The sequence below is a fragment of the Lepus europaeus genome, chromosome 16 (genome assembly GCF_033115175.1).
Source record: "Lepus europaeus isolate LE1 chromosome 16, mLepTim1.pri, whole genome shotgun sequence".
NCBI classification, from domain to species: Eukaryota; Metazoa; Chordata; class Mammalia; order Lagomorpha; family Leporidae; genus Lepus; species Lepus europaeus.
Window position 1 is genome coordinate 89058855 of NC_084842.1, and position 27992 is coordinate 89086846.

Sequence of the window (27992 nt, forward strand, 5' to 3'; positions counted from 1 at the left end):
TGCAGTGCCCCCTCCCGCCCAAGCAGCCAGCAGGGAGGGGTTTCCGGGAGCGGCTGCAGGTGGAGGCGCGTGCGGGCCATCAATCAGGCTCCCTGGCGGTCTGCATGGAGGCGGCCTGACCACGGGGCTCCGTTGTCGGCCGGGTGGCTGTACCCCCTCTCCTTGGTTGGCTGTGTCGGGGAGGGGGTGGCCTTTCCAAGTGGTCCCCTCACCCTGAAATTCCCAGGCAAACACTCCCTGTTCACCAGCACGGCCGGTTCCCGGCCCCGGCGGCGGCCCAGCTCAGCTCCCTGGGGAAGGGGCCAGGCCAACCCTGCTTCCCGCTGCCTCAGCTGAGCCCCAGCAGCTCACAGAGGCCCCCGGTCCCTCGTCTGTCACACGGATGAGCCCGGTTTTGTCAAACCAGATCACGTGCGCAAAGCGTCCCTCCCTGCCTGTCAGCTCCTCCTTGCCCGGGACCCAGGGCTGGGCCGGCAGCAGCCCCCGTCCTGCCCCCGGCGCCCCTGTGTCATGGAGGACAGCACAGCAGCCAGGGCCGAGCTCAGTTCCTGCTTCTGCTCAGAGCTCTCGCGGGACCGTGAGCAGGGCCAGCCTCCCTACCCAGGCCTGGCTGGGGAGTTCCTGCTCCCCTCTGGGGTCAGGCGGAGCCAGCACGGAGACCAAGACCCTGAGGCCCGGGGCTGAGGAGGTGAGGCTGGGCACGGGAGCGGGGCTCCCCGGAGGTTCTGCTGCCTGGGCCCCTGCACTGTGTGCGTGCGTGCGTGTGCATCTACGGGGTCATGCACGTGTGCACTGTGTGTGCTACGTGCACGCGTGTGTGTGCAGAACTGGAAGAGGAACAGAGACTCCGAGGAGGCTGGCAGGGTGCAGGGTGGGCAGCTGGAGGACTTCCCCATCCGGGGCCAGGCGGGAGCAGCAGCCTGGGGGCTGGCAGCGGGCAGGCGGGGACAGGCCTGGCGCGCCCGCCCAGGAAGGAGCTAATGATCAACTGGCCGGCCGGCCGCTCTGTCGCCGGCCCCCAGGCGCGGGGAGGAAGTGGGGCAGGAAGCAGGGGGCGGTGGCGGCCGCCCTGCAGTCAGCTGGGCTGTGGGCAGCCCCTGCCTGTCCTGTCTGGGCCAGCACTGAAATCAGGGAGCAGCCGCCGGCTTGGGAGCCACCTCTGGGGAGCAGAGGGGCAGGTACTGGGCACGAGGGTAGGGACGGGGCCAGTCGGCTGTCCGGTGGCAGCCGGGGAGCAGTAGCCCCGGGTGGGGGGAGCTGTCCACTCCCAGGCCTGCTGGGACCTCAGCCAGGCGCTGCTGCCTGGCGCCGCCGCTAACGGTGACTTCGGGTTTGCCATAGCGCCACTGCCTCTGTGACCCCCGCCTTGGGGGGACGCTCAGCAGGTGTGTCCTGGGGTCCTGGCTCAGGGAGGGCTGGAGGGCCACAGGGCTTGAGTGGCCCCCAGCCCTGGGATGGTGCCGGCCACGTCGCAGACCCACGGGTGGGCAGTGCCACGGCGGTGGTGACCTGGCCACTCTGAGGCCACCACTGTGCTCTCAGCCCCACCCACCGAGCAGGACGAGGGAGGGCCTGTGCCCGCGCACCCTGGTCCTCTCTGGGCTCACAGGAGATAGCAGCGCAGCCCCGTGGGGGAGGGGCTCCTGGCTGAGCCGGGGGGGGGGGGGCATGAGGCGGGCCCGTCCAGGTTAAGGGGGTGGACAAGCGTGGAGCAGACCCCCGGGCAGCCCTCACCTTGCCCGGATGGTGTGGCCCTGGCCGGGCCTGGGGCAGGGGCAGCGAGGTGCCTGTCCTGGGGGCCATCCCGGGGCGGCAGTGCCGTGTGAGCAGGTGGGCTGGCCCGCGTGGGCACCGTGCCAGCGCCTCGGCTATCGCTCTCCAGGGTGCTGTGGCTCGGGTCCGCCCGCCACACCGCTGGGAGAGCCCAGGCCCAGGAGGGGCTGCACGTGTGTCCTCTCAGCGGAGTCGGTGTGGCCGGGCCGCGTCCTCCCGGGGTCCTGGGGACGCCCCTCCGGGCCGCAGCTCCGGCGGGCTCCAGGCACTTCCTGGTCATGGCAGCAGCCCCGACCCCTGCCTGTGTCCGCGTGCATGTCCTCATTCCTCCTGTCTGTTCAGGATGTATAGAGTTCTCTGAAGGGGGGGGGGGGTGACAGGGAGAGAGACCTTCCACCTGCTGGCTCACTCTCTCCTGCCTGCATTGGATGAGCTGGGCCAGGCCAAGGCTCCACTCGAGCCCCCGACGTGGGCCGTCATCGGCCGCCTCCCAGGTGCGTCAGCCCGGAGCTGGACCGGGATCTCGGAGTAGCCAGACTGGGACCAGGCGCCCGGATGCGGGGTGCCCACGCCTGCCGCCTCACGTGGACGCAGTCACGGGATTCAGGTCCCGCCGTGACCTCATCCTCACTGCCGTCCACGTCATCGACATGCAGCCTATTTTCAGGGAAGACCCCCTGTGAAGGTCCTCGCGGACATGAACTTGGGGTGGCCCCTGTTCACCCCAGCACGTGGGGAGCCGGGACTGCGCTCCTGGTCCTTCTGGGTGGGGCCGAGGCGGCGGCCACAGCCCCACAAGGTCTGGTTCAGTATAGCCTGGAAAGCTCTGGGCAGGCTCTCCGCAGCCCAGCCAGGACTGGCTGGAACCATCTCCACCCTTGTCCCGCCGCGGGTTAATGAGACTGTGACCCGTGCTGACGCCCCTTAATCCGCCGCCCTCCTGGGGAGCCGGAGACGTCCTCCCAGTTCCTGCAGGAGGGAACTCGGGCTGGGGGGCGGTCAGCCCCACGCCTGTGTCCTGTGGCCCAACCCCTGGGGCCGGGAGTGCTGTCCCGAGGACCGGGGCACGCGGGCCGGCTGCGGTCTCCCCACTCGGTGGAGCTGACATGGAGGCCCAGGGCAGGGAGCCGGCCTGCGGGGACCGAGCCACTTCCTCCAGGCAGCCAGGTGGCTCGGAGCAGGGGCCGCGGGTGGCAGCTGTAGCCGCGTCCTGCCAGCAGGTGGGGAACCCCTCCAGCCCAGGGCCTTCTCTTTTCTCGGGAGCTGTCCCTGCTCTGAGCCAGGTCGTGGGAGCCCGGGGCCCACCTCAAACGGGCCAGTCTCTGACCCAGGGGACGGTGGGCATCAGGCCGGCTCGGGGGCACCTGCTGGGCCTGCGGGTCAGGACATCCCCCTGGCAGGGAGGGCAGCCGCAACCCCAGAAGCCATGCTGGTCAGTGGGGCCGAGTCGGCGCTCTGCCAAGGTGCCCCTCTGTGGGCAGTGGGCCAGGCAGGGGTGTAGGCGACCACAGGAGCCAGGCTCACCCTCGGGCAGAGTGTGGAGGGGCAGGACGCAAAGTCCACAGCCCCAGCAGCTGGGGGATGCCTGGGAGCGACTCGGGTGTGACCGGGTGGGGACGGCGCCCAGGCCAGCGAGCAGAGCGAAGGCTGTGCCCCAGGCCTGCACAGTGGGGGCGCTTCTGCCTTTGCAGGGTGAGCATGGGTGGGGGGGCCTGGGGCTGAGCCCTGGCCTGCGAAGGGGAGGGGCTGTGTGCAGGAGGCCACGCCCCTCGGTGTCAAATGCCCCTCTCTGGGCCGTCTGCAAGGAGCTGTGGTCCCAGGCCCGGTGCAGTGGAGCTGGTGGGCAGGGGGTCCATGGGGTCACCTCAGAGCCTCAAGCTGTCCCTTCTGCAAACCCAGCCTGCCTTGGCTACTTGGGGCCTTTGTGGACGCCTCCTCCAGGGAGCCTTCCTGACTGGTTCCCTGCATCCGGGTCTCTTCCCGCCACACCACTTGTCCCCTGGAGCCAGACCTTTGTCTGACCCAGCCGGTGGCTCAGAGCCAGGCGCAGGGCAGGGGTCGCTGTGGTTGAGGCAACAACAAGATTCCAAAGCCGGCTCCTTCCTTCCGCACCCCCACTGGGAGCCCAGCGTGTGCCTGTGCCGGGGCAGGATCTCCCCGCCGGCTCCGCCCCCTGGCCCAGCTTCCTCTGGGAGCCATGTCCTGCTGGTGGGCTGGGGCAGGTCCGGCTCAGGAGCTGCCGGTGGGTTTCTGATCGGCCGGCACAGACAAGGAGCAAACGGCTCCTGACGGGGGTGTGTGTGAGACTGCTCAGAGCCCCCCTGGCTTCCCCATCTGTAAGGTGGGTGCAGGGGGCTCCCCTGGCCGGGGGCCCGGCAGGTGGAGAGGCTTGGCTGACGCTGGCATCGCGGCTCATGGGCACCTGTGCCTGTGGAAGCCCCCGCTGTCCTGGGAGCGAGCTGGGGCCAGGCGTGTTCACCGGGCCGGCACAGAGAGGGGACCAGGCTGCGTGCGTGCCCGGGGCAGTCAGGATTCTTGCCTGCTGGAGTCTGGCTGTGGCCAAGCTGCCCCTGTGTTTGGGGACAGCTGGAGTGGGCGGGGCCAGCAGCCCTGCCAGCCCCCTGTCCCACCCCGGAAATGGACCCCAGGTCGCCCGCGTGGGGACCCTGCCTTGTTCCTGGCTGTACAGCTCCCATGGGCCTCCCTCGGCCTGCGCAGGGGCTGCGATGCCGGCTCCTCCCGCCTCCCCCCCATAACCCTGGGACCCCAGACCCAGGCACCTCTACAGCTGTCCCTCTCCTCCCCACTTCCTGCCAGGTCCCCCACCCCGGGGCGGCCAGGGTGTAGGTGGGAGCCGGGGCTGGAGACTCCTGGGGGCCGTCCGGGCAGCTGTGGCTGGCTGCGCCCCAGCTGGTGGCAGGCCTGGGCGTCGGCCCCTCTGTGCCATCCCCGCCTAGCTCTGGACTCACCCTGGGGGCCAGCTCCCAGCACCTGGCAAGAAAGGAGGTGCGTGGGTCAGCTGGCCAGGACCTCTGCAGAGAGGGGGCCGAGGTGTCCCTGGCCCATCCCCCCACGTGCTGGACACGGAGGGAGGCCCCGTGGCCGTCCTGGACATGGAGGGGTGGCCTTTCCTGGGTCTTGCTCAGTGCACAGAGGCCAGACCTCGTGGCCGGGGTGTCCCTGACCACGCTGTCACCAGCCCTCTGCCTGGGACAGAAGTGGAGGGGGCGTGGCCGATCCCTGCCCCTGGCCCAGGACGTGCCGCTCACCAGCTCCATGGCTCCTGAGCCTGCGTCCGATGCTTGGAAGGGGGCTCTGTGTCCTCTGTGCCCCCTGCTGGGCCCCACAGCCGCTGACTGAGCCCGGGGGCAGGACCCCCGCCCCCGTGTAAGATGGAGGCACAGGACTAGCTCCTGGGGAGAGAGGCCTGGGGGTTCTGCCTGAGGGAAACAGCAGTACTGGCATGTGCAAAGGCACTGGGCAGAGGGGGCACAGCACACATGAGGGACCCCAGAGCCTGCGGAGGCGGCCTGAGAGTGGGAGGGGGAGCACAGGCGGCGGCCAGACCCCACACACCTGCTGGGGGGCCCCACTGGTCTCAGAGGTGCTCTGCCCTCCTCCTGACTCCCACTCCAGCAGCCCCTCCCCCAGGAGGGCCCTCTCTGCAGCCCGCCCCCTCCTCTTTCTTGCAGGAGGGAGCCAGGCATGCCAAGCCCTCAGCTCTGAGGCCACCGCGGTCATGGAGCGCCTGGCGGAGGTGACGGCCGAGGAGGCGACAGCGGGGAGGCCGCCCGCAGGGCCCTCGGAAGCCCAGGCCGCAGCCAGAGACGGTGAGCACAGGGCCGGGGCCAGCCCCAGCCACCCCCTGCATCCCACCCGTGCGCCCCATCCACCGCGCCCTCCCGGCTGTGGGCTGACCAAGGCTGCACACTGCCCAGCACCGCCACTGCCCCCCCCCCAGCACCTGCTCCCAGGGACGAGCTGGGCCCGGGGAGGCATCTGTGTGACAGGGCCCGGCTCGGGGGTCCCGGGACGCCTCGGTGATAACCAAGCTCACAGAGGACGGTCGGGGCAGTGCTGGGGCCCACGGGGTCCAGAGGCTTCCGGAAGCCGTGCTTTGCACTCCAGCTCTGCTGGCCCCACAAGCCCCTGATGACGAAAGGTGGGGCCCCCGTCCCCTGGGGTGCAGACCACGCCTGTCGTGTCCCTCAGAGGCTCGCTGGCCGCACGGGTGGTCGGCGGATGCACAGGGCGGCCGGGGCGGGGCTGGGGGGCGGCTGCACTCACACCTCACGTGCAGGAGCCCGGCCCGAGCCTGACCCCAGGTGTTGGGCACTGCCAGTGTTTTCCTGCCTGTCCCCAGGGGCCTTCCCGGGGGGCCTCCGGGAGCCGCCCCCTCCCTCCTGTCCAGGTGCTGGGTCCTTCCTTCTGCCCTGGCTCCCTGTGTGGCTGTCCTGCACCTGCCACCCCTAGGCGGCTCTCCACCGCCCCCTCCGGCACCCCGCCGGCCCCCGGCACCCCCGGGCGGCTCTCCACCAGTCCACACCCACTCGTCCACATACGTTCCTTCAGCCACTCGCTGGTTCCTCGGAGCGCAGAGTCGCCTGCCCGGGATCTGTCCTGACTCCTGGGCCACACCGGGGCTCCTGCTGCACCTCCCCTGCCCCGGACCTGGAGTGGCCATTTCGCAGAGGCCCAGGCGGCCGGAAGCCCCCATCTGGCACCTCGCTCTTCCCTGCGTTTCACGGCCCGATCTGAGCCCCCGTGCGCCAGAAGGGGAGAGGCTGGCAGTGGGGTCTGACCGGGCGGGGCCAGAACCCACGAGCCCATCGCGGTGCAGGGCCGAGGAGCGAGGCTGAGCTGGATCCTCTCCGTCCCGGGACCCTGGGTGCTCAGCCCATTTCACAGATGAGGAAAGTGAGGGGCAGCCAGCAGGTGCCCAGGCTGAGACGCAGACTTGCAGAGCTGTGAGTGACAGGGAGCCGGCCACGAGGACCGGGGCCCAGGGGCATGATGGCCCGGGGGGACGGAGGTGCCAGTGGGGGCGGAGTCTCGGCCGCCAGACTGCACTGTGTCCCGGCCTCTCCTCTGCTCCAACCCCACGTCCCCACGGCCCCACACCCAGAGAGCGCAGGTGCACGCAGGTCGGAGCTGGGGTGTCGGCAGCTTGTACGTCCTGCCCTTGACCGTGGCGCCCGGCTGTGTTACAGACGTGGCCCCTCCTGCTGGCCTCGCTGACCCAGCCGCTGGGACCCCTCCCGGCCAGATCGGAGTGTACCCCACAGGTAAGCCCCGGGCCTGGGGACAGCCAACACGGGCTTCTCGTCCTGGGGCCCCAGCCTTCCTGCCTTACAACCACGGGAGTGGGGGGTCGGGGGCTGGGGGGGGCTAGTGGAATGCGCATGCCCAGGTCCTGAGCCCCCTGGCCCAGGGGAGCTGCCCAGTGGGGGACGCGGCCCCGAGGTCCCATGAGGGAAGGAAAGGGCCCTGCGAGAGACCTGGGGCCAAACTCCCCGGGGAGGGGGCGAGGTTGGAGGACGACACCGCAGGTGGGAATGGGGGACCCCGGGCTGAGGGTCAGGTTGCACCTAACAGGCCCTCGGGCCCGGCGGGAGGGCCAGGCACAGGTGGCCCAGCTCAGGCCCGAGGGGGCCAGGCTATGCGGGGGGCGGGCAAGGGTGGGGCTGGGGCCTGAGCTGCCCGGGTTGGGGCTGGGCTGATGTGCAGGAGGAGGGAGGGGCCCGTTGAGGGGGACGGGGCTGAGGTTTCCAGGGGAGTGGACGCCCCATCTGGAGCTGGGGGCTGCCGGGAGGAGGCGCTGGGCGCCCGTTTGCTGAGCGGCCGCTCCGCCCCGTGCGTCCACCTCCCCCCCTCACCTGAAGCCCAGGCCGGGGAGAGAAACGGCTGGCCCTGGCTGGGGTCTTGGCCCGGTAACAGCCCCCTTTCCCCACCGTGAGCCCAGTGGCTCCCGAGCTTTCGTGGCGAGGGGAGGGGCAGCGCCCCAGCTCCCCCAGCCTGGACCCCACGAACGGTGCGACCCCTGTCCGCGCCCTGCAGACCTGACCCTGCAGCTGCTGGCCGTGCGGGAGCAGAGTGGGCGGCCAGACCCGGGCCTGCAGCAGCTGGTGCGGCGCCGGCTGCGCCTGTTGGAGAGCGACAGCCGGGAGGTGGCCCGTGCGCTCGGGGTGAGTCGGGGGAGGCGGGGGCTCGGGGTGAGCGTGGGTGGGGCCGGGGCACAGAGGCAGGGCTGGGATGGCGTGGGGTCCCTGGGCCTCTGTGGCCCCAGCTTCCAGGCCGCTCGCTGGGGGCTGGAATTGCACGGCACTGGGGGCCGCGTGGGGGAGAAGACCCAGGGCAAGCAGGAGGCTGGCAAGGGCTCCGGGCTAGGGTGCGCAGGTGCGGAACCCGGAGCCACTGCTGTAGGGCCAGGCCCCAGGCAGAACCACCTGCTTCCTTAGAGTGCCGGGCCCTGCTCCCCCGTGTCCACCGACTCCGGGAACACACGGACTGGCAGCCCCAGGCCGGGCAGGGAGGCCAGGCCCGGGAGCAGGGCTGCAAAGGGACCGGACTGTCACAGAGAAGCTGGCGTTGCTGGCGCTAGGGGAGGCCCAGCGGGCTCGGGGCCGGAGCCAGGAGGCCGCTCCCGCTCTGGGAAGGAGCCCTGGCCCCCGGGCGCTGGGAGCCATGGCGGGCTTGTGAGCAGGGGAGGCGCCAGCGCCCGCGGCCTCTGCACAGAGACGCCTCCTTCCCTTGAGCCGGGTCCTGGTGTTCAGCCGGCCCGTTTCTGTCTCCTCCCCCGCAGGAGCTGTCGGCCAGGCTGCTGTCCATCCACAGCGACCAGGAGCGCATTCTGGTCACCTTTAAGACCTTCGAAGAAACCTGGAAGTTTTCCACGTACCACGCTCTGGGTGAGGCAGTGGCGCCGGGGTGCGGGGACACCTGCCACGCACACAGCCTGCCCCCTCTCGCTCACAGGGCCCAGCACAGGAAGCCGCGTCCGCCTCGCTGGCCGGCCCTGGGTCTGTGTTGGGGGCGTGGGGGGGGGGTGGGCTGAGCCAGGTTCATGGCCGCATGGCGCTGTGCGGCTCTGCTCCTCCGGAACGCAGGTGTGAGCTGGGCTCCCCAGGCCAGGCGCAGCCCGAGACCTGTGGTCCCGACCTTGCCCGCCGAGCGCGCTTCCTAACCATCCTGTCGCTTTGGAGGCGTGTAGGGGAGAACGCGTGGCCTTGCGGGCCAGCCCTACCGGAAGTGACCAGCCCTGGGCTCCGGCCCCGGGGTGGGTCATCCAGGACACGGCCTGGCCGTCAGAGCGGGCGCGGCCCGGGTGGGGACGGCGCCGTGGGCTCCCGAGGGCGGGGCAGGCCCTGGGCTCTCCCTGGGGCTCCATCCACGCCGGGCGGGCTGGCGAGCAGACCTGGCCTTGCAGGCTTCACGCACCGCTGCCTGGAAAACCTGCTGGTGGAGCCGGCCTTCTGGCTGCAGGCGCCCGGCGCCGAGGGGGCGGCGGCCGTCCGTGTGCACGTGGACGAGGAGGCCCTGAGGCTGACGTGTGAGAGCCTCCTTCTGCAGGAAGGTGGGGGCGGGCGGGGCCCCGGGGGGCTCGGGAGCCACTGGTGGGCCTGGCCCCACCCTCGCGTCCGTGGCTGTGAGGCCCGGGGCAGCCCCGGGGGAAGCAGGGAAGAGGGTTTGGGGGCGCCAGCCCCTCCCGCATTCCTGACGGGGAGGTGGGGGAGGGCTGAGTTAGCCCAGGAAGCAGGCAGCTGCCCCCCCCCCCCCCCCGCTGGCCACACTCAGAGCCGGAAGTTCCCTGAAGGTCGCCCCCACCCCCATAGCCCAGCTGGAGAAACGGAGGCTGAACCCGCATCCCCGTGAAGCCGAGCTGAGCTGGGGTGGGAGGGCAGGCAGCGGGGGTCGTGCCGGCGGGGCTGCAGCTGCCCCCCAGTGACCCCGTGTCCCTTTGCAGGCCCCTTCTTTGTCCTCTGTCCCGACGGCCGTGTGAGAGAGACGACCGCCCCCCAGGCGCCAGGGAAGGGCCCCCCGCCCCTCAGGCGGGCCTCGGGGGCCCCGCAGGGAGAGGGGGCCCCAGAAGCCGGCTGTTGGGGCCCCCACCCCAGCACGGCCTCCACGGACAAGGCAGCGGCCGCACCGGAACCTCTGAGTCCGTTCCATCAGTAGGTGCCGGCCTGGGGCTCTGCGTGGTGTGGGCCTCGCGGGTGCGCCCCTGGCCCTGGGCTGTGCACCTGCCGTGGGGGTGGGGAGAGGGTGGTGTGAGTGCCAGCAGGCCTGGCCGCGGTCCCCCACTCTGCCCCCAGCTGTAAAGCCATCCGTCTGCGTGGCTGACCGGTGACAGCCACCTGGGGTCCGTCCTGGAGTGGACGGCACAGCAGCGCCTGGCCTGCGGCTCTCACAGACGTTCGAGGGAGCTACCGACGTGTGTACTCACAGGAGGGCACAGACACCCAGAGATGTGCACAAAGCAAACCAGGGGGCGTGAGCACGAGAAGCGTGTAGGTCCCTGCTCACTGCTGAAGGTGGGGCTGACGCTGGCCTGGAGCTTCCTGGCAGCCAAGGTGAAAAAGGAAACTTGCTGTCTCGGTTTGCTGTGTTGCTGACGGAGTGGGCGTGGCGCCCCTCACCAGCACACTCAAGGAGTCTCTGGAGAATCCTCCCAGAAGTCAGTGGTGCCCTCCCTGCGTGCTGTGGTCAGAGGCACCTGTGTGCTGCCCTCAGTGACAGGAGGGGCTGTCAGTCACCTTAACCCAGTGGAGGCCCCGGGAGAGGGGCCATGTGCCCAGGTCACCCGGCAAGGAACAGTGAGCCCGAGGCTGGGTCTCCCTGAGCCCCCCGATGCTGATGACTTGGGAGAGCTGGGGGCTCTCAGGACCCTTGGGCAGCACCCCTGGGTAGGTGTGAGCGAGCCGCAGACCTGCTTGGTCACTGCCGCCCCCTCTCCCACCTGCAGGTGGGCTCTCAGGGCCTCGTGGGACGCCGTCGACGACGCCCTGGACGGACCCGTGGTCCCCGACTGCCTGCTGATGGGTGAGCGTCTCCCCGGGCGACGGGGGGCGGGCCCAGCACTGGGAGGGGTCTCTGCACCCGCCCGCCCCAGCCGTCCCCAAGCCACAGGAACCCTGTGCAGCCTGGGGGCCAACAACTCGGAGCCCACGGCCCGAACCCAATGCACCCGACCGAGTGCCACTGCCAGGCCCTCCAGGACCGCCTCGGAGACCCTGGGGCGGGCAGGCCGCGCGCCGCTGAATTTGCTGTGGGCGCTCACTGGGGGCCAGGGGCCCAGAGCAGCCCCGCCCGGGGCCGAGTTTTCCACTCTGTGTCCAGCGGGCTGGCGGGCGGGGCCTCCTGCCCCTGGGAACTGGGCCCCAGCCCGGGGTGGGGGAGGCGAGGGGGAGGTGCGTCTCCGATCTGGCCTGCGCCCACCACGGCTCTGCCCGTCTCAGGGACCCGGCTCGGCCACGGGCGACAGCCGGGCTGTCAGGCTCAGGCCGGCGCTGACCGTGGGCCCCTCCCCGCAGCGGCAGGCCCGGCCTCGGCGCTGGCTGACCGCCAGGCCTCGGGGCCCGAAGAGCTGAGCTTCCGTGCCGGTGACTGCATCGAGATCATCGGCGCCCGGGTGCCCGGCCTGCCCTGGTGCGTGGGCCGGCACGCGGCCTCGGGCCAAGTGGGCTTTGTGCCCAGCAGCCTCATCCGTGAGCAGGGCCCCGCCTCCGAGTGAGTGGCCCTGCCCCCTACCCACCCTGCGCTCACAGCCCCGCCCCTGCTGTGGGGACCCTGACCACCTGGAGGCCGCCCTGCGTGGCTCCTGCTTCTCCCCCACCAGGCCCCAGGTGTGTGTGTGGGGGGGGTGAGCTCAGGCCCACGGCAGCCACAGGTGTGCTCCCTGTCCTGGGGTCCCGAGCCCCCTGTCCTGGGGTTCACAGCGGGGGCAGCCCAGCCCCCCGCCGCTCAGTGGTGTTCTTTGAGGAGGCGTCTTTCTTTCTAAGATTTATTTAATTTATTTGAAAGGCAGAGTTAGAGAGAGAGAGAGAGAGAGAGAGAGAGAAATCGATGTTCCACCCGCTGGTTCACTCCTCAATTGCCCACAATGGCCAGGGCTGCGCTGATCCAAAGCCAGGAGCCAGGAGCTTCCTCCGGGTCTCCCACGTGGGTGCAGGGGCCCGAGGACCTGGGCCTTCCTCCGCTGCTTTCCCAGGCCATAGCAGAGAGTTGGGTCTGAAGTGGAGCAGCCGGGACTCGAACCTGCGCCCACATGGGGCGCTGGCATTGCAGAATCTGCCTTCCATGTCCATCACGCACCCATCACCTGTTCCCGGTGCCCTGCTCTCCCTCCGGCCGTTCCCTGCCGGGGTGCACCTGTGTGTGCTGGGGGTGGAGGGGCACTGCAGGGGGGCTTCCAGGGCTGCCCAGGAGCTCGCTCACCTCCCTGAGACCCCCCGCCCAGGCCAGGCACCTTGTGAGCAGGATCTGTCGAGAGGGGTCATCTGGGAAAGGCAGGCTCACGTGGCGTCACTGTCCCGTCAGGGTGGCCCCCGAGGGGCGGTCAGGGCGCTCCTGGCTTCTGCGTCCCGGGAGACCCCCACCCCAAGGCGCGGGGCGGGGTCATGGCCCCCGCTGACGGCGGCTTCTCCCGCAGGGTGGGCCAGGCGCCCTTTCTCAGCGAGGAGGAGGGCGCCTTCTTCAGCCAGGAGGGCCGCTTCTCCGCGGAGGACGCCAGGCAGCTGGTGGCCAGTGTGGCGGGCACCGGCATGGGCACCACGTACTGCCTAGGTAGGTGGGGCGGGGCCGCGCTGACACCCTGGGAGTTTGGGGGGCAGCGTCCGGGAGCGGTGGCTCGGCTTTGCACTGCGTTGAGCCCACCGGGTCCCCAGCCGCGCCACACCCCACCTGCAGGGCCTGGCACACGGCGGGGCCTCCTGGCCATCCCCAGCCCTGCCTCCTCCACGGGTCACTGTGAATTCAACCCTGGCGCTGCCCGGTGCCCAGTGGTGGGGGGTGCTGCTGCTCCCTGCAGGCCAGCCAGGCGCAGGGCGGGGACGGGACGGGCGTGGAGCCCTGGGTGCAGCGCGTGGCCCAGGAGCTCCCCCGCCGGCCGGACAGCAGCCTCTGCCAGGCTGGGGCGGCAGCCAGCACCTGGGGTCCCGTGGCGGGGCCCTGCCCGAGTGCCTGCCTAGGGGTCTTCCCACCACACGACAGCCTGGCGCCCCCGGCCGCAGGGGTGTCAGGGCGGGACGCCACATGTGCTCACCGGCCTGCATGCACACGAACGTGCACACACACACACGTGAACACTGTTGCCATGGGTGCACACGCATGAAACATCCGTGTGCGTGCACGCCCACGCGTGTGCGTATGTAGATGAACGTAGGTCCCTGCACACGCATTTGCTTCTGTCTGCGCGGTCACGTGCCCTTCTCCCCAGCAGCATTCGATGAATATGATTTTTAAAAAGATTTATTTATTTATTTGAAAAGCAGAGCAACGGGGAGAGAGAGAGAGACAGAGAGAGAGAGAGAGAGAGAGAGAGAGAGAGCTTCCATCCTCTGGTTCACTCCCCAGATGGCCACAACGGCCAGGGCTGGGCCAGGCCAAAGCCAGGGGCCAGGAGCTTGATCTGGGTCTCTCACACGGGTGCAGGGGCCCGAGGGCTTGGGCCATCTTCCATTGCCATCCTGGGCCATAGATGGAAGAGAGGGTGGGACTTGAGCCCAGGCACTCTGATAGGGGATGCGAGTGTTCCAAGGGGCGGGGTAACCCCGCCCCCCGCCACAAGCCCCGCCCCCGTGTGTTTAGGGCTGCAGGGCTGGGCTCTGCTTTGTGGGGCTTTGGGCAGGGCTGCTGTAGGACCCCTCTCTGGGCTGTAGCTGCCACGTCCCAGCAGCCGGGGTGCGGAGACCAGGGCTCAGGGAAGGGCCCTGCCCCTGCCACGCAGTGGGGCCGGTGGGCTCACTGCAGGTCTGTGGGCGGCACAGCTGCGGCCCACCTCCCTGCCCTGGAGCGGAGGGGCGGTGGGGGCCCGCGTGGGGCAGCCAGCTGGGCTCTGCCCCAGGCCGGAGACTGTGGGAAAAGGGCATCCTCTGACCCCAGGCCCGGCGGGGCCCCTGTGTCTCCCAGCTGGGGTGCCCTGCAGGCCACGCCTGCCACACGTGGTGCGGGCTCAGGTGGAGACCGTGCCACTGCCTCCTTGTGCAGACAGGTTCGACGCCGCCGCGTGGGAGCAGCCAGAGGTGCAAGGTAGGTTCTGCCTATGCGGCCTGGGGTGCGCGGGGGCTCATGGGAGGCAGCCGGGCCGGGCCAGGATGTCGCTCCCTGCTGGGCGTGGCCATGGGCCGGGACCTGAAGGAGCCCCCTCCCCCCGCCCCACTGCCTGTGGAGGCCCTGGGGACCCACACCGCTTGCAACAAGCCTGCCAGCCCCTGCTTACCCCAATGAGGCCAGGACAGCCCCTCCCCGCCCCGGCCACCCCTGCGTCCATTCCGAGACCCAGAGGGCGGGGCAGGAGCTGGAAAGGCCGCACTGCCCAGAGCTTGCCCAGGGCCCTGAGCGCTTCCTTGTGCCTTGCAGAAACACCTGCGCCTTGTCCGGACCCTGAGCCGAGCGAGACGCTGCAGAGGGTGAAGAATGTTCTGGAACAGTGTAAAACCCAGGAGGGCTGCCCGGAAGAGTCAGCACCCGAGGACTTCCACACGGCGCCCAGTGCTGTGAGCCCAGTGCACGCTGAGGAGCCCCCCTTCCGCCTGGCTGCTGGGGCCGACTGGGCCGACCCCGAGGCCCTGGGCCCACTGCTGAGGGTCCTCAACGCCCCCGGGTACGCGGCCTGCTTCCGAGGCCTGTACACCGCGGCCCCACCCTGGCCGGGCAGCGTGTTCGGCGGCGGCATGGAGGAGGAGGAGCTGGCGGCGCGCCTGGCCCAGGCTCGGGGCGCGGCCAAGGAAGCCGGCCTCACCATGGCCCTGGCCAGGCTCTGCCTCCTCCTGGGCCGGCTGTGCGCCCGGCGGCTCAAGCTGTCCCAGGCCCGCGTGTACTTCGAGGAAGCCCTGGGGGCGCTGGGCGGCCGCTTTGGGGACCTCTTCCTGGTGGCGGCCGTGTACGCCAACCTGGCCGCCGTGTACCTGAAGCAGAAGAACCGGGAGAGGTGCGCGCAGACGGTGCCCAAGGCCGCGGCGCTGCTGCTGGGGACGCCGGGCCACGCGTGCAGCACGGAGGCCGGGCCTGAGCTCCTCCAGTGGGCGCTGCGCCGGGCCGTCCGCGGCCAGAGCCCGCAGGCCGAGGCCCGGGCCTGCTTCCTGCTGGCCAGGCACCACGTCCAGCTCAAGCAGCCCGAGGAGGCCCTGCCCTTCCTGGAGCGGCTGCTGCTTCTGCCTTGCGCCCCGGGGGCGCCGTGGGCGGCGGACTGCTACCTGCTGCTGGCCGGCATCTACAGCCGCACGTGCCTGCCGCACCTGGCCCTGAGCTGCGCCAAGGTGGCCTCCGTGCGGACTCAGGCCTCGCTGGCCAGCTCACTGCAGAGCGCCGGCCTGGTCCTGCACAATGCCCCGCGGGGGGCGGCCCGCGGCCTGCCCGCCCAGCTCGCCCCCTACCTCAGGCAGGCGCTGGCCTGCCCGGCCTCGGACACGGGGCGCGCCCTGCGCGGCCGCCTGTGTGCGGGCCTGGCCCGGCTACACAGCCAGCACGGACAGCACGGGCCGGCCATCGCCCTCACCGTGCAGGCGGCCGAGGCCGAGGCCGAGGCCCGGGCCGGGGCCCGCGCCGTCGTGGACCAGCTGCTGGCCCTGGCCTGGCTGCACGTGCTGCACGGGCAGAGCGCGGGGGCCTTGGACGTCCTGCGGGCCCTGGAGGCCGCGGGCGTGGCCGGCGAGGACCTGGAGGGCGTGATCGCCAACACAACGGCCGTGGCGCTGAAGCGGACACGCAGGACGCGGCAGGCGGCCGAGGGCTTCTACCGTGCCCTGCGTGCCGCCCGCGGGCTGGGCCAGCTGCGGAACCAGGCCGTGGTCCTGGCCAACCTGGGGGCCCTGTGCCTGCAGGCGGGGGCCGGCGGGCTGGCTCAGCACTACCTCCTGGAGGCCGTGCGCCTCTTCTCGCAGCTGCCGGGCGCCGAGTGCGGCCCGGACTTCACCCACGTGCTCCTGCGGCTGGGCCACCTGTGCACCGGCCGGGCCCTCGCCCAGCAGGGCAAGTGCTACTACCAGTGGGCCTTTCTGGTCGCCGTGGAGACGGACCACCTGGAGGGTGAGTGACCCCCACTCCCGGCATCCGGGTTCCTCCGTCTCCCGGCGGAAAACGCCTTGCTCCCGCCTGCTCGGAGCACGCCTGGGGCTGCTCCCCCACGAGGGTGCTGAGGGCCCACGCCCGCCCCCCGCCCCGCCACGCCCGGGGACCAGCGCATCCCGGCGTGCACTGATGGTCCCTCACCGTGGGCGAGTGGGGCCACGACCACCACGGCCAGAACCCCCGTAGCTCCTCCCACGGGGCCTCCCCAGGGTGCGGGACGCAGGGCAGGGAACCTGGGGGCCTGATCTCCACGCCCCGCCCCCCCCATGCTGTGCACCACGGGCTGAGTGTCCTGGCAGGAACTGGCCTTTCCTCTGGCCCCAGCCGATCGTAGTCCCTTGTGTGTGCGGTCCCCTGTGTGTGAGGTCCCCCCATGTGTGAGGTCCCCCGTGTGTGAGGTCCCCCATGTGTGAGGTCCCCTGTGTGTGAGGTCCCCCCATGTGTGAGGTCCCCCATGTGTGGGGTTCCCCCGTGTGTGGGGTCCCCCGTGTGCTGGGTCCCCTGTGTGCTGGATCCCCCGTATGTGGGGTCCCCCGTGTGTGGGGTCCCCCTGTGTGTGAGGTCCCCCGTGTGCTGGATCCCCTGTGTGTGAGGTCCCCTGTGTGTGAGGTCCCCCCATGTGTGAGGTCCCCCATGTGTGGGGTCCCCCCATGTGTGGGGTTCCCCCGTGTGTGGGGTCCCCCGTGTGCTGGGTCCCCTGTGTGTGGGATCCCCCGTATGTGGGGTCCCCCGTGTGTGGGGTCCCCCCGTGTGTGGGGTTCCCCCGTGTGTGAGGTCCCCCATGTGCTGGATCCCCTGTGTGTGAGGTCCCCTGTGTGTGAGGTCCCCCGTGTGCTGGGTCCCCCATGTGTGGTGTCCCCCGTGTGTGGTGTCCCCTGTGTGTGGGGTCCCCCCGTGTGTGGGGTTCCCCCGTGTGTGAGGTCCCCCGTGTGCTGGATCCCCTGTGTGTGAGGTCCCCCGTGTGTGAGGTCCCCCGTGTGCTGGGTCCCCCGTGTGTGGTGTCCCCCGTGTGTGAGGTCCCCCCGTGTGTGGTGTCCCCTTGTGTGGGGTCCCCCCGTGTGTGAGGGTCCCCCATGTGTGGGGTCCCTCGTGTGTGAGGTCCCTCGTGTGTGGTGTCCCCTGTGTGTGAGGTCCCCCCATTTGTGGGGTCCCCCCGTGTGCTGGGTCCCCCGTGTGTGAGGTCCCCTGAGTGTGAGGTCCCCTGTGTGTGAGGTCCCCCCATGTGGGGCCCCCGGTGTTCCCAGTGTGGTTCCTGAGTTTAGGGGTTTGTGTCCTGTCGCTTCATTCTATCCCCTGGTTCACTCTCCAAATGGCACCGACAGCCAGGGCAGGGCCAGGCCAAACCCAGGAGCCAGGAGCTTCTTCTGGGTCTCCCGCGCGGGTGCAGGGGCCCAAGCACTCAGCCATCCTCCACTGCCTTCCCAGGTGCATTAGCAGGGAGCTGGCTCAGAAGTGGCGCAGCCGGGACTTGAACCGGTGCCCACAAGGGATGCCGGTGTTGCAGGCGGCGGCTTTGCCCACTGTGCCACACGCAGCCCCAGCTAACTCTCCGTGCCCTGGTGTCTTGGGCTGGAGCATCCATTTTTCTGCACTTTCTTTTTTTCAATGGAACTGCATTTCCGGTTATGTGTGCCTCTCAGGACGGCGTTAGCTGCCCCATCCGGTCCTCGGTTGCCTTCGTGGGCTCCTTGGCTCACTGATCGCCGCCGCGTGCGCTTCCCCAGCCTCCTGCTGCTGACGGCCGAGTGCCCGCAGCCCTGGTGCGCGTGGCCGACTTGGAGGGTGCTCCTCGGGCACCCGCAGCGGCGCTGGGGCGTCCTGGGGGCGTCTCAGAGGCCGGGTGGGTTGATGGCGCCGCTGTCCTCTGCTTCCCGGTTGACCTCCGTTCCCGGCCCCGGTGAGGCAGCTGCACAGGCGAGGGAATGCCGGGGCCGAATGGCCCACAGGACACGCGTGGGCTCCAGGCAGCGTGGCGCTGGGCTCAGCACGCAGAGGCAGAAGCAGGGGCTCCGAGTGCTGGGAGCTCCCGGCCAGGACCCCAGGCCTGCGGCCGCCAGACTGGCCGCTGTGCGGTGTGGAAGGGCCGTGAGGGTGACCCCTGCCCCGTGTGCCCCCTGCAGGCCAGCTGCGGGCCGTGCAGCACCTGTGTCACTTCTACAGCAGCGTGGCGCCCCGCGAGGCCCAGTGCGTCGTCTACCACGAGTTCCAGCTCGCGCTGGCCCGCAGGGCGGCCGACAAGGCGCTGGAGGGGCAGCTCTTGGAGACCATCAGCAGGCTCTACCTGGCGCTGGGCACCGAGCGGTGAGGCTGGCGCCGTGTGTGTGTGTGGGGGGATCCAGAGGGGGCCAGGGCTGTCCCAGGCTGCCCACTCCTCGGGGACCACACTGGGCTCCTGAGTGTCAGCAACACCCAGCCAGGGGTGCACCCTGTCTCTGGTCACCCCGCTGCGGCTGTCTTGTCCCCTCTTGCTGCTCCCACGGCCCTGTCAGCTGACCTCTGCCAGCCCAGAATCTGGGCCCTCGCTTGTCCCCCCAGCCCTGGTGGCAGTGGCCGCCTGTGCCCAGCTGGTCCCTCTCACTCCCCAGGAAGGCCCACACCCGGCTCTGTGCCCGGCCCACGGGGCCCTGTGAGACCACGGCGGTGGCGCCCGCCCCGGAGTGAGCCCAGGTGCCCACCTCGGTGCTCGGCCTCGGTGTCCCGGCAGGAGCAATGGGCCCGTGCGCCAGGACGGTGCCCCGCCGCCACCTGGGAGTGGCTGTGCACCCTCTCAGGCCCCACCCCAGACTGCAGGTGCAGGCGCGGGAGCTCGTGCCCCAGGCTGACAGCTGTGGGCACACCTGGAGAGACACAGGCCGGGGTGGGGGGAGACAGGAAGTCCCGCCTCCGTCATCTGGGGGTGGGGAGACAGGAAGCCCCGCCTCCATCGCCTCCGTGCGCAGCCCTGTGTGCTCCCCCTGGCTTCCGGGCAGCCAGGGCCGAGGGTCCCTCCCAGGCCCACGGGTCCCCGGGCGCCGCCGGCCGGGCCCCGCCTGGGAGCGCCCGTCCTGACGCGCCTGCTCCAGCGCCTACAGGTCCGCCCTGGACTACACCAAGCGCAGCCTGGGCATCTTCATCGACCTGCAGAAGAAGGAGAAGGAGGCGCACGCCTGGCTGCAGGCCGGCAAGATCTACTACATCCTGCGGCAGAGCGAGCTGGTCGACCTGTACATCCAGGTGCGGGCACGGGCGCGGGCTGGAGGGCTGGCGGGCTGGCGGGCATGCGCACGCGTCTCCCAGCTTCCCCCCACGCCTGCCCGCCTGTCCGTGCGTCCATCCATCAGCTACCCACCCATCCATCCGTCCACCCACACACCTGTCCACCACCTGCCCACCCACCTGCCCATCCATCACCTACCCACACACCCACCTGTCCATCCGTCCACCCACCCGTCTGTCCATTACCTACCCATCTGTCCACTACCTACCCACCCACCTGTCCGTGCATCACCCACCTATCTCTCCATTCATCCACCCATTCGTCCATCTGTCCATCCACTATCTACCCACCCATCCGTCCGCACCCGCCCACCCGTCAACCCGCCCCCCCGATTCCCTCACGGTCTCCCCAGCGCCCAGCACCTTTCACAGTGATCAGAGTCCCCTGGGGGCAGACGTGTAGGTACACAGCAAGCGCCCAATAAGTGCGCGAATGCCGCCCCTCTGCAGCGGTCAGAGGCGTGAGCGGCACACGGCTTCGCAGACCTCCCCGGGGTCCCAGGAGCCCTGGGGTTCTGGTTTGCCGGCGGCGCAGACCCCAGGCAAGCGCTCAGTTTGTGGGGTCAGGCGCTCGTGGCACAGAGGGGAGCCGGGCGGTGGGGCGCAGGGCACGGCGGGAGGGGGGCTCCCCTGGGCTGGGGGCTCGGAGCGGGGTTGAGTCCTGGGAGGGTGTGCCTGTGGCAGGTGGGGCGCCTGGCTCACTCTGGGGACTGAGCACAGGCGGGGGGGGGGGGGGGGTGCTGAGCACCAGCAGGGAAACGGGCGGCCTGTGCCGTGGTGGGGGACGGGTGCGCGCGGGCAGCTCGAGGTGGCTGCGGCCCAGGGTGGGGGGCCGTGTCCCACAGCAGCAGGGGCTCCCGGCCCCCGTGTGGCTGCAGTCCCCGCACTGCGCCGCGCTAAAATGGGCCAGCGGCTCCCCCCATGGGGGAGGGGCTCCCACCCTGCTGCCAGGGTGGGGGAGGGTCTCCAGGGAACTCCTGCCTCCCACAGGTGGCGCAGAATGCGGCCCTGTACACGGGGGACCCGCACCTGGGGCTGCAACTGTTCGAGGCGGCCGGAGACATCTTCTTCAACGGGACCTGGGAGCGGGACAAGGCCGTGTCCTTCTACCGGGTAAGTGGGGTGTGGGGCAGGGGGGGTGTGTGTCTCGGGTGCCCCAGACGGGCGCTGGCCCACACCCAGGATCGGCTTCGGGGGGTTTGCCTGGGCTGGTGGGAGACCCACGCCTCAGTCTCACTCTGCACCCCAGGACTGCAGCCGCCCTGGGCTCGGAGTGGCACCGGCCCGGGCCAGGGACACACAGCACAGGGGGAGGTGGGGGGCGCTGGCTCCTCCCTTCTCCGGGCCAAGGACACACAGCACATGGTGGGGGGCGCTGGCTCCTCCCTTCCCCAGACCGGGGTCTCCCCAGCTCACCCCTGGGAGCTGCCACAGTCCAGTCCTCCAGGGCCTCCCGGCGTGAGCGAGTGTGCACACGCGTGTGTGCGGGGGAGGCGCTGTGACTGGCAGGTGCTGTGGAGGCCTGACCAGCCCCGCCCCCTCCGCGTGTGGGCAGGACCGGGCACTGCCCCTGGCCGTGACCACGGGGAACCGCGAGGCGGAGCTACGTCTGTGCAATAAGCTGGCGGCGCTGCTGGCCGCGCTGGACACGCCCCAGGAGGGCCTGGAGTTCGCCCACACGGCCCTGACCCTCAGCATCGCCCTGGGTGAGCCCCCAGGGCCCCCACCCCGGCCCCCACCCCAGGCCCCAGCAGCTGCGCTCAGCAGGGTGCCCGGCTGGCTCCCCGAGCGGACTTCCCACACCTCCTGCCGAGTGCAGGCCGCCCCACCACGGGCCCCCCCCGGCCGGGCTGCACTGGCCCCGCAGGTGTAGCAGGGTCGGTGCTGCCCCTGGAGCACACGGCTGCTGGGGACGGCCGGGGGCGCGGGTGGGCGGAGGGCTCTGCCTGCGACGTGACGCACCCAGGACGGGCCCGGGGCCGGCTGCACAGCCTGCATGAGTCCAGGCGGCCGCACACAGGCTGGGGCCGGGCAGCCAGGCGCAGGCCCCTGGGGGGGGGGGGGGGGGGCTTGGGACAGGACAGAGCGGCCGAGGGCCGGTGCGGGGTGCCCGCTCTCACGCCCGCCCGCGCCCGCAGGGGACCGGCTCAACGAGCGGGTGGCGCACCACCGGCTGGCGGCGCTGCACCAGCGGCTGGGCCGGGCCGAGCTGGCCGAGCACTTCTACCTGAAGGCGCTGTCGCTGTGCAGCTCCCCGCTGCAGTTCGACGAGGAGACGCTGTACTACGTGAAGGTGTACCTGGTGCTCGGCGACCTCATCCTCCACGACCTCAAGGTGGGCCTGGCCGCAGGGGCCGCGGGGGGCCGGGGGCGCCGTCCAGGGCCCGGGCCGGCCGGCCGCTGCCCTCGACTTCAGGGAGGCCAGCACTGGGGCTGTGGGTGGCAGGCAGGGGGGGCTTCCCGGGGGAGGTGACTGCGGAGTAGGAGAATGGGGCTGGGAGGGAGAGGAAGTGGGTGGACAGTGGGGGAGGGGTCGCTGTCAGCCTGAGACTCCCCCTCTGCAAGGCAACCCCAATCCTGGCACCTCTTCCGGGAAGCCCGCCAGGCCCCAGATGCTCTGAGCCATCCCTGGACACCTCCACGTCTGGCCCCCAGGCGGGCGGGCAGGGCAGTGACCCCAGGGAGGCCGTGCAGCTGGCTGAGTCCTCCCCGGTGGGCCCCGGGAAAGCTCTTGCGTCTCCCCAGGTGCAGAGCTGAGCACCTGCCGATGAGGCCCCTCAGGTGTCTGCTCTGCGGACGCCCCCCCCCCCCCGCAGGTGCCCCCCACCTCCCACCCCAGGCCGGCCCAGCACCGCACCTGCTGGCCGTGCGCTGGCGCCACCTGGTGGTCAGCAGTGTTCCTGCGGCCTGCGCTGTGTGGGAGCCGGCTGGTGCCCACGTGCGGGGGCTCTGCCCCCCGGGGGCCCGCTCACCTGGGACCCAGGCAGAGGTCTCCGAGAAGGGGGCCTTTATCTCTGCACGGTCACGGCCACAGCCCCTCTGCTGCCCACCCGGGGGAAGGAGAGGGCCGGCAGGAGCCGGAGGCCAGGGTCCCAGGCCGGGTGTCCGGTTACGGAGCAGAGCCGGGGAGCTCCCTGGGGACCCGCCGTGGGCCCCTGCCCAGGACACAGCAGCCAGCGTGGGGCGCTGGGGAGGAAGAGGCCCCAGTCGGGCCTGGCTGCTGCCCGAGGGGCGCAGTGCACCAGGGCCGAGTGAGCGAGCTGTGGAGTGGGGCGGAGCCACACGTGTGCACACGTGCATAGCCACACATGCACACACAGACATGAACACCCCGTGTGCACACACACACGCACAGCCACACACACATGCGCCCCCACACATGCACACACAGACATGAACACCCCGTGTGCACACACACACGCACAGCCACACACACATGCGCCCCCACACATGCACACACAGACATGAACACCCCGTGTGCACACACACGCACAGCCACACACACACACATGCGCCCCCACACATGCACAACCACACGTGTGCACGCTAGCTCCTTCCTGTTCAGTGGGGACGCCCCCTCCTCCAGGAAGCCCTCCTGAGCCCTGGCCCCTCACACGGCCCCTGGTTTCCCTCGGCCCCCCCGCACGGGGCAGGGGTGCGGCAGGACCACCCGCGAGCCCCAGTCGGGAGCTGTCACTCACTTTGGTTTTCTCCCCGGGGTCTCGCAAGGAAGCCTGGGCTGTGTGGGGGCGGGGCGGGGAGGGACCTTGGGTGGCCCTGGGTACCCCCGTGCGGAGCGGCTGGGTGGGGGTGGCGGGTGGGGGCCCAGCAGAGCCGCCCAGAGAGGGCCGGCAGGGGCGGGGGCTGCCTGGAGGAGGGGCGGCGGATCCCGACCCGGCCCTCGCTGCGCCCCTCCAGGACCCGTTCGACGCGGCCGGCTACTACGAGCTGGCGCTGGCGGCCGCCGTGGACCTGGGCAACAAGAGCGCCCAGCTCAAGATCTGCACGCGCCTGGCCGCCATCTACCGCGGCGCGCTGGCCGACCGCGAGAGGGCGCTCTTCTTCTACCAGAAGGCGCGGGCCTTCGCCTGCGAGCTGAGCCTCCGCGGGGGCCGGCGCCGGCTCTGAGCGCGGCCGCCAGGGGGCGGGCTCCGGGCGCAGAGCAATAAACGGGTTTGCGTGACCTCTCTCTCCAGGCGTGGCCCCCGGGGCTGCACTGCCCCCTCCCCGTGCGGTGCACAGCGGGGTGAGGGGCCTTGTCCACGTCACCCAGCACGCCACACCGCCAGCGTGCCGCCGGCATGAGCCACCCGATGGGCCCCTGGGCGGCTCAGGGCCTCTCCATCCCTCCTGCAGGGGCCACGGGCCAGTGCTTTGGCCGGGGGCTGGGCCAGGCCAGTTCCGCCTCCAGCCCCTGGGAGCGTTGCCACCAGGGGGCAGCAGAGAGCCGCCCGGAGCCGGCTCTGCCCAAGTTGCTGTGTCCCTGGGCTGGCTGTGGGGAGCCAGGAGGCGCCTGGGGACGTGGAGGTGACCGCGCTGGACACACGGAGGCTGAGCAGCGGGGACTCGGCACACTCAGGCCCCTGCCCCGCTGGCACCGCGTGGGTGACCAACACCAGCCTCCAGGTCCGGGATTGGGTTCAGCCCCAGGGTCTCCGGCAGGTGCCTGCTGACCTGCGGGCCTGCGGGCGGTGGGCAGCCCAGGCCTCAGGGAAGTCCCAGGAGGTGGGGAGACAGGCGAGGAGGCCAGGACGGCCTGCGGCCCTCCCCGGGGAGCCCTCGCCTGGGGGCCTGGCTGTGGTTCCGCAGGTGAAGCTGGGGGGGCCCCGGGACACGGAGCAGCCGTTCCCCCGGCACGGGCCGCTGATTGCTCATTCGCTCGCCGGCGAGAGCTACGGAGCACAGCCCTGGCGAGCAGCCTGTCCCCAGCTGGACAGGGCCACCATCTGGGCAGCACACACAGAGGGCACCTTGCGGCCACTGGGGCCCCACGTGGCCAGGTCAGCGTGGCGGCCACGGTGCACAGCTGGACAGCGGCCACCGCTCGCGCCCGGCTGAATGCAGATGGACACGTGTGCGTCTGTCCATCCTGGGTGTCCCTGCCCCACCTCCCCGAGGGCAGGTCATCACTACGCTGTCCCCGTGTCCCCTCCAGCCCCTGGGGGACGAGGACGCACACAGGAGCGGGACCGGGTGGCGGCCGGTGTGCTGAGCCCCAGGCCCTGACCCCGCGGTGCCGCTCGCTCCCTCCCTCCACCATCTGGAGCAAGTGCCCTGGAGCCCACCCAGGACAGCCCCGCCCCTCTCCCGTCCATGCCCCGCCCCTGTCACGCCCCATCCTGCCCATGCCCCGCCCGGCCCCTGGTGGGAGCTCCACCCCTCCCTGCCTTCCTGGGAGGGACCCCAGGCCCCAACTTGCAGCCCGTGTGACCCCGTCCCCACTTCTCAGCACAGGCCTGCAGGGCTGGTGGCCCCCCGAGCGGAGGGCCCAGGGCTGTAGGTCTGTCCTGCCCCCACCCCGAGGCCTGACTGCGGCCACTGATGGGGGGGTGCCGGTGTGACCCCCACAAGGCACCGGTCACACGGCTGAGGCAGGAAGCAAAGGGGGCTCGGGGCTCCCCGGGGTTGAGATCAGCGGAGGAGCGCGATGCGAGGGGGGAGGGAGACGGGACAGGAGGAGGAGGGAGGAGGGGCAGGGTGACACCAAGCTGCCAGCCCCCCCGGGGGTGGAGGGAGCCCAGCCTTCTTCCTGTGCCTCCGGAGCAGCCGGGCCCGGAGCTGGGGGAATGCCCGGGGAAGGGCGTGGCCTTGGCACCATGGCAGGGCAGCTGGGCGCACCTGCACCCCACCGGGGGCCCTCAGGCGGCCCCCTCCTCCCTCTGCGTGGCAGCACCCCACCTTGGGAACCATCGGCCCCCAGGCCCCTGGACCCCACCCCTGCAGGGGGGCTCCCCACGAGTTTTCCTTTTCCTGACTCCCTGGGGGCCACAGTGACCCAAGGCCACTGAGCCACCCCTCGGATGCAGACGGCTGGCAGCTCCTCAAACAAGGGACATAGCCAAGTGGCCGCCCGGACAGCTGTGCCGTCCCCAGGGCTGCACGGGGCAGCAGGCCAGGGGAGCCTCCCGTCTGTCTCCTCCTGCCGGGGCCGAAGACAGACACCTCTGTCCTGCAGCTGAGGCAAAGATGGCCCTGGCCGCAGGGCTCCGATCGGCTCAGGTGCCCCTGCGAGCCCGGGCTGCTGCTCTTGGCACCAGTGCCCCTGCCTGGCTTCCAGTCCGGCTCTGCATCACTTGCTGTGTGGCCTTGGGGAAGCCGACAAACCTCTCTGTGCCTCGTCTTCTTCACCTGTGAAAGGCGTTGCCTTTTGGGGGCCAAGCTGCGTGCCGGCAGACTCCTCCCAGCTCCCGGGGCCGGGGCCGGCCGGTGGGGCTGTGTCCTCTGCCCGGGGCCCTCCCAGGCCGGGATCCCCGCTGCATCCCCGCGGGAACAGCTCCGGGTCTCCCGGAGCGGAGCAGGGATCTCTGCCGGTTACGGACTGAGCTGCCCGTCCCCGTGCTGGCTGTTGGCCGGGAGCACCGGAGTCCCTGCCCCGTGGTCCCCTCCACGGGCGCCCCCACGCTCTGGACCTCCGAGGCTCGAGGTCACACAGAGGACCAGCCTCCAGCTCCGCAGGGAAGGGGGCGCCGGTTCTCGGAGCCCTCGGGGCTCCAGCAGTTTCCAAGGCTGGGAGCAGAGTTCAGCTCACCGCGGACAGGGCTGCTGTGGGCAGTGAGCTAGCTCCCTGTCCCTGAAGGTGTGAGCAGAGGCCGGCGGGCCCTGCCCGGGAGGCTCCCATAGCCCTGCAGTCCACTCTCCGGCCCCTCCCTGGGCTGGCAGGTGCCCTCACGTGGCCAGGGGGTGGTGTCCCCAACCGTGGTCCTGCAGCTACTGGGGTCCCCGTCTGGGGACTGCGTTCCTCAGCCAGGCTCGTCCCCTCCCACCCCTGTCTCCAAGGCTCCAAGCTGCAGGAGCTGCTCGCCAAGGCTAAGGGCGGCCCCAGGACTGTGCACCCAGCACCCATGCTCACATGCCCGCCTTCCCAGCGCGCCCGCCAGGAGCAGCTCTTCCCCAGGCAGCCCCTGCACAGCCCCCAGCGCACCACGTGGATGTCCAGAGACACGGCAGTGGGCCAGCCCGGGCCCACACGTGCTGGGTCCAAATCCCATCTCTGCCTTGCGCAGGTGTGTGGCCTTGGGCAGCTCTCCACGGTGCCTTGGCCACCTCACCTGTCGCGCCCACCTCCCGCGAGGAGCCCCAGCAGCTGAGGCTGCTCTGTGCCTCTCCCCTCCCCTTCATGGACAGGGGCCCAGCGGGCGTTCAGGGGAGGCTGGGGCCGAGCCAGGGTGTGGAGCACTCGCGCCCAGTGCGGGGAGTGCCCAGGGGAGGGGGCTACCAGCCCCAGCAGGGCCCACCCTCCCGGTCCCCCGGAACGCAGGCCGCCAAGGCTTACCACAGCGAGGTGTGGTCGGGACGCTCAGCGAGGGCCCCCAAGTGATGTCAGCTACGACCTCATCCAGGGCGGGGCAGAAGCCAGGGCAGAGCCCGCCCGGAGCCACTAGCACCGGACCACGGGGTGGGGGGCAGACCCCCGCCCAGTCCTGGAGTCGCCCAGAGCCACTAGCACCGGACCACGGGGTGGGGGGCAGACCCCGGCCCAGTCCTGGAGTCGCCCAGAGCCACTAGCACCGGACCACGGGGTGGGGGGCAGACCCCCGCCCAGTCCTGGAGTCGCCCAGAGCCACTAGCACCCGACCGCGGAGGGGAGGGGAGGCAGACCCCGGCCCAGCCCCAGCCCCGCCTGGAGCCACTAGCACCCGACCACGGGGTGGGGGGCAGACCCCGGCCCAGTCCTGGAGTCGCCCAGAGCCACTAGTACCCGACCGCGGAGGGGAGGGGAGGCAGACCCCGGCCCAGCCCCAGCCCCGCCTGGAGCCACTAGTACCTGACCACGGGGTGGGGGGCAGACCCCTGCCCAGTCCTGGAGTCGCCCAGAGCCACTAGCACCCGACCACGGGGTGGGGGGCAGACCCCGGCCCAGTCCTGGAGTCGCCCAGAGCCACTAGCACCGGACCACGGGGTGGGGGGCAGACCCCCGCCCAGTCCTGGAGTCGCCCAGAGCCACTAGCACCCGACCGCGGAGGGGAGGGGAGGCAGACCCCGGCCCAGCCCCAGCCCCGCCCGGAGCCACTAGCACCGGACCACGGGGTGGGGGGCAGACCCCGGCCCAGCCCCAGCCCCGCCCGGAGCCACTAGCACCGGACCACGGGGTGGGGGGCAGACCCCGGCCCAGTCCTGGAGTCGCCCAGAGCCACTAGCACCCGACCACGGGGTGGGGGGCAGACCCCGGCCCAGCCCTGGAGTCGCCCAGAGCCACTAACACCCGACCACGGGGTGGGGGGCAGACCCCCGCCCAGTCCTGGAGTTGCCCAGAGCCACTAGCACTGGACCACGGGGTGGGGGGCAGACCCCCGCCCAGCCCCAGCCCCACCTGGAGCCACTAGCACCCGACCACGGGGTGGGGGGCAGACCCCGGCCCAGTCCTGGAGTCGCCCAGAGCCACTAGCACCCGACCACGGGGTGGGGGGCAGACCCCGGCCCAGCCCTGGAGTCGCCCAGAGCCACTAACACCCGACCAC

At 71.1% G+C, this 27992-nt stretch overlaps 1 protein-coding gene across 2 annotated transcripts in view; it reads left to right on the forward strand.

Moving 5' to 3' along the window:
* SH3TC1 (SH3 domain and tetratricopeptide repeats 1) overlaps positions 1–23497 on the forward strand; it is a 29092-nt gene extending 5595 nt beyond the window's left edge. The window contains exons 1-18 of one of the 2 annotated variants that reach the window (XM_062213201.1): positions 1055–1178; positions 5466–5603; positions 6984–7058; positions 7831–7958; positions 8576–8681; positions 9200–9346; positions 9737–9944; positions 10736–10812; positions 11304–11499; positions 12422–12555; positions 13978–14019; positions 14350–16017; positions 18180–18360; positions 19122–19272; positions 20305–20427; positions 20870–21020; positions 21453–21649; positions 23233–23497. In XM_062213201.1, the coding sequence (XP_062069185.1) occupies positions 5513–5603; positions 6984–7058; positions 7831–7958; positions 8576–8681; positions 9200–9346; positions 9737–9944; positions 10736–10812; positions 11304–11499; positions 12422–12555; positions 13978–14019; positions 14350–16017; positions 18180–18360; positions 19122–19272; positions 20305–20427; positions 20870–21020; positions 21453–21649; positions 23233–23442 (3885 nt within the window). In that variant the 5' untranslated portion in view covers positions 1055–1178; positions 5466–5512 and the 3' untranslated portion in view covers positions 23443–23497. Of the gene's footprint in view, positions 1–1054; positions 1179–5465; positions 5604–6983; positions 7059–7830; positions 7959–8575; positions 8682–9199; positions 9347–9736; positions 9945–10735; positions 10813–11303; positions 11500–12421; positions 12556–13977; positions 14020–14349; positions 16018–18179; positions 18361–19121; positions 19273–20304; positions 20428–20869; positions 21021–21452; positions 21650–23232 lie in introns of those variants that run through there. The other variant, XM_062213200.1, reaches the window with a different exon arrangement.
* The last annotated feature ends 4495 nt before the right edge of the window (positions 23498–27992 follow it).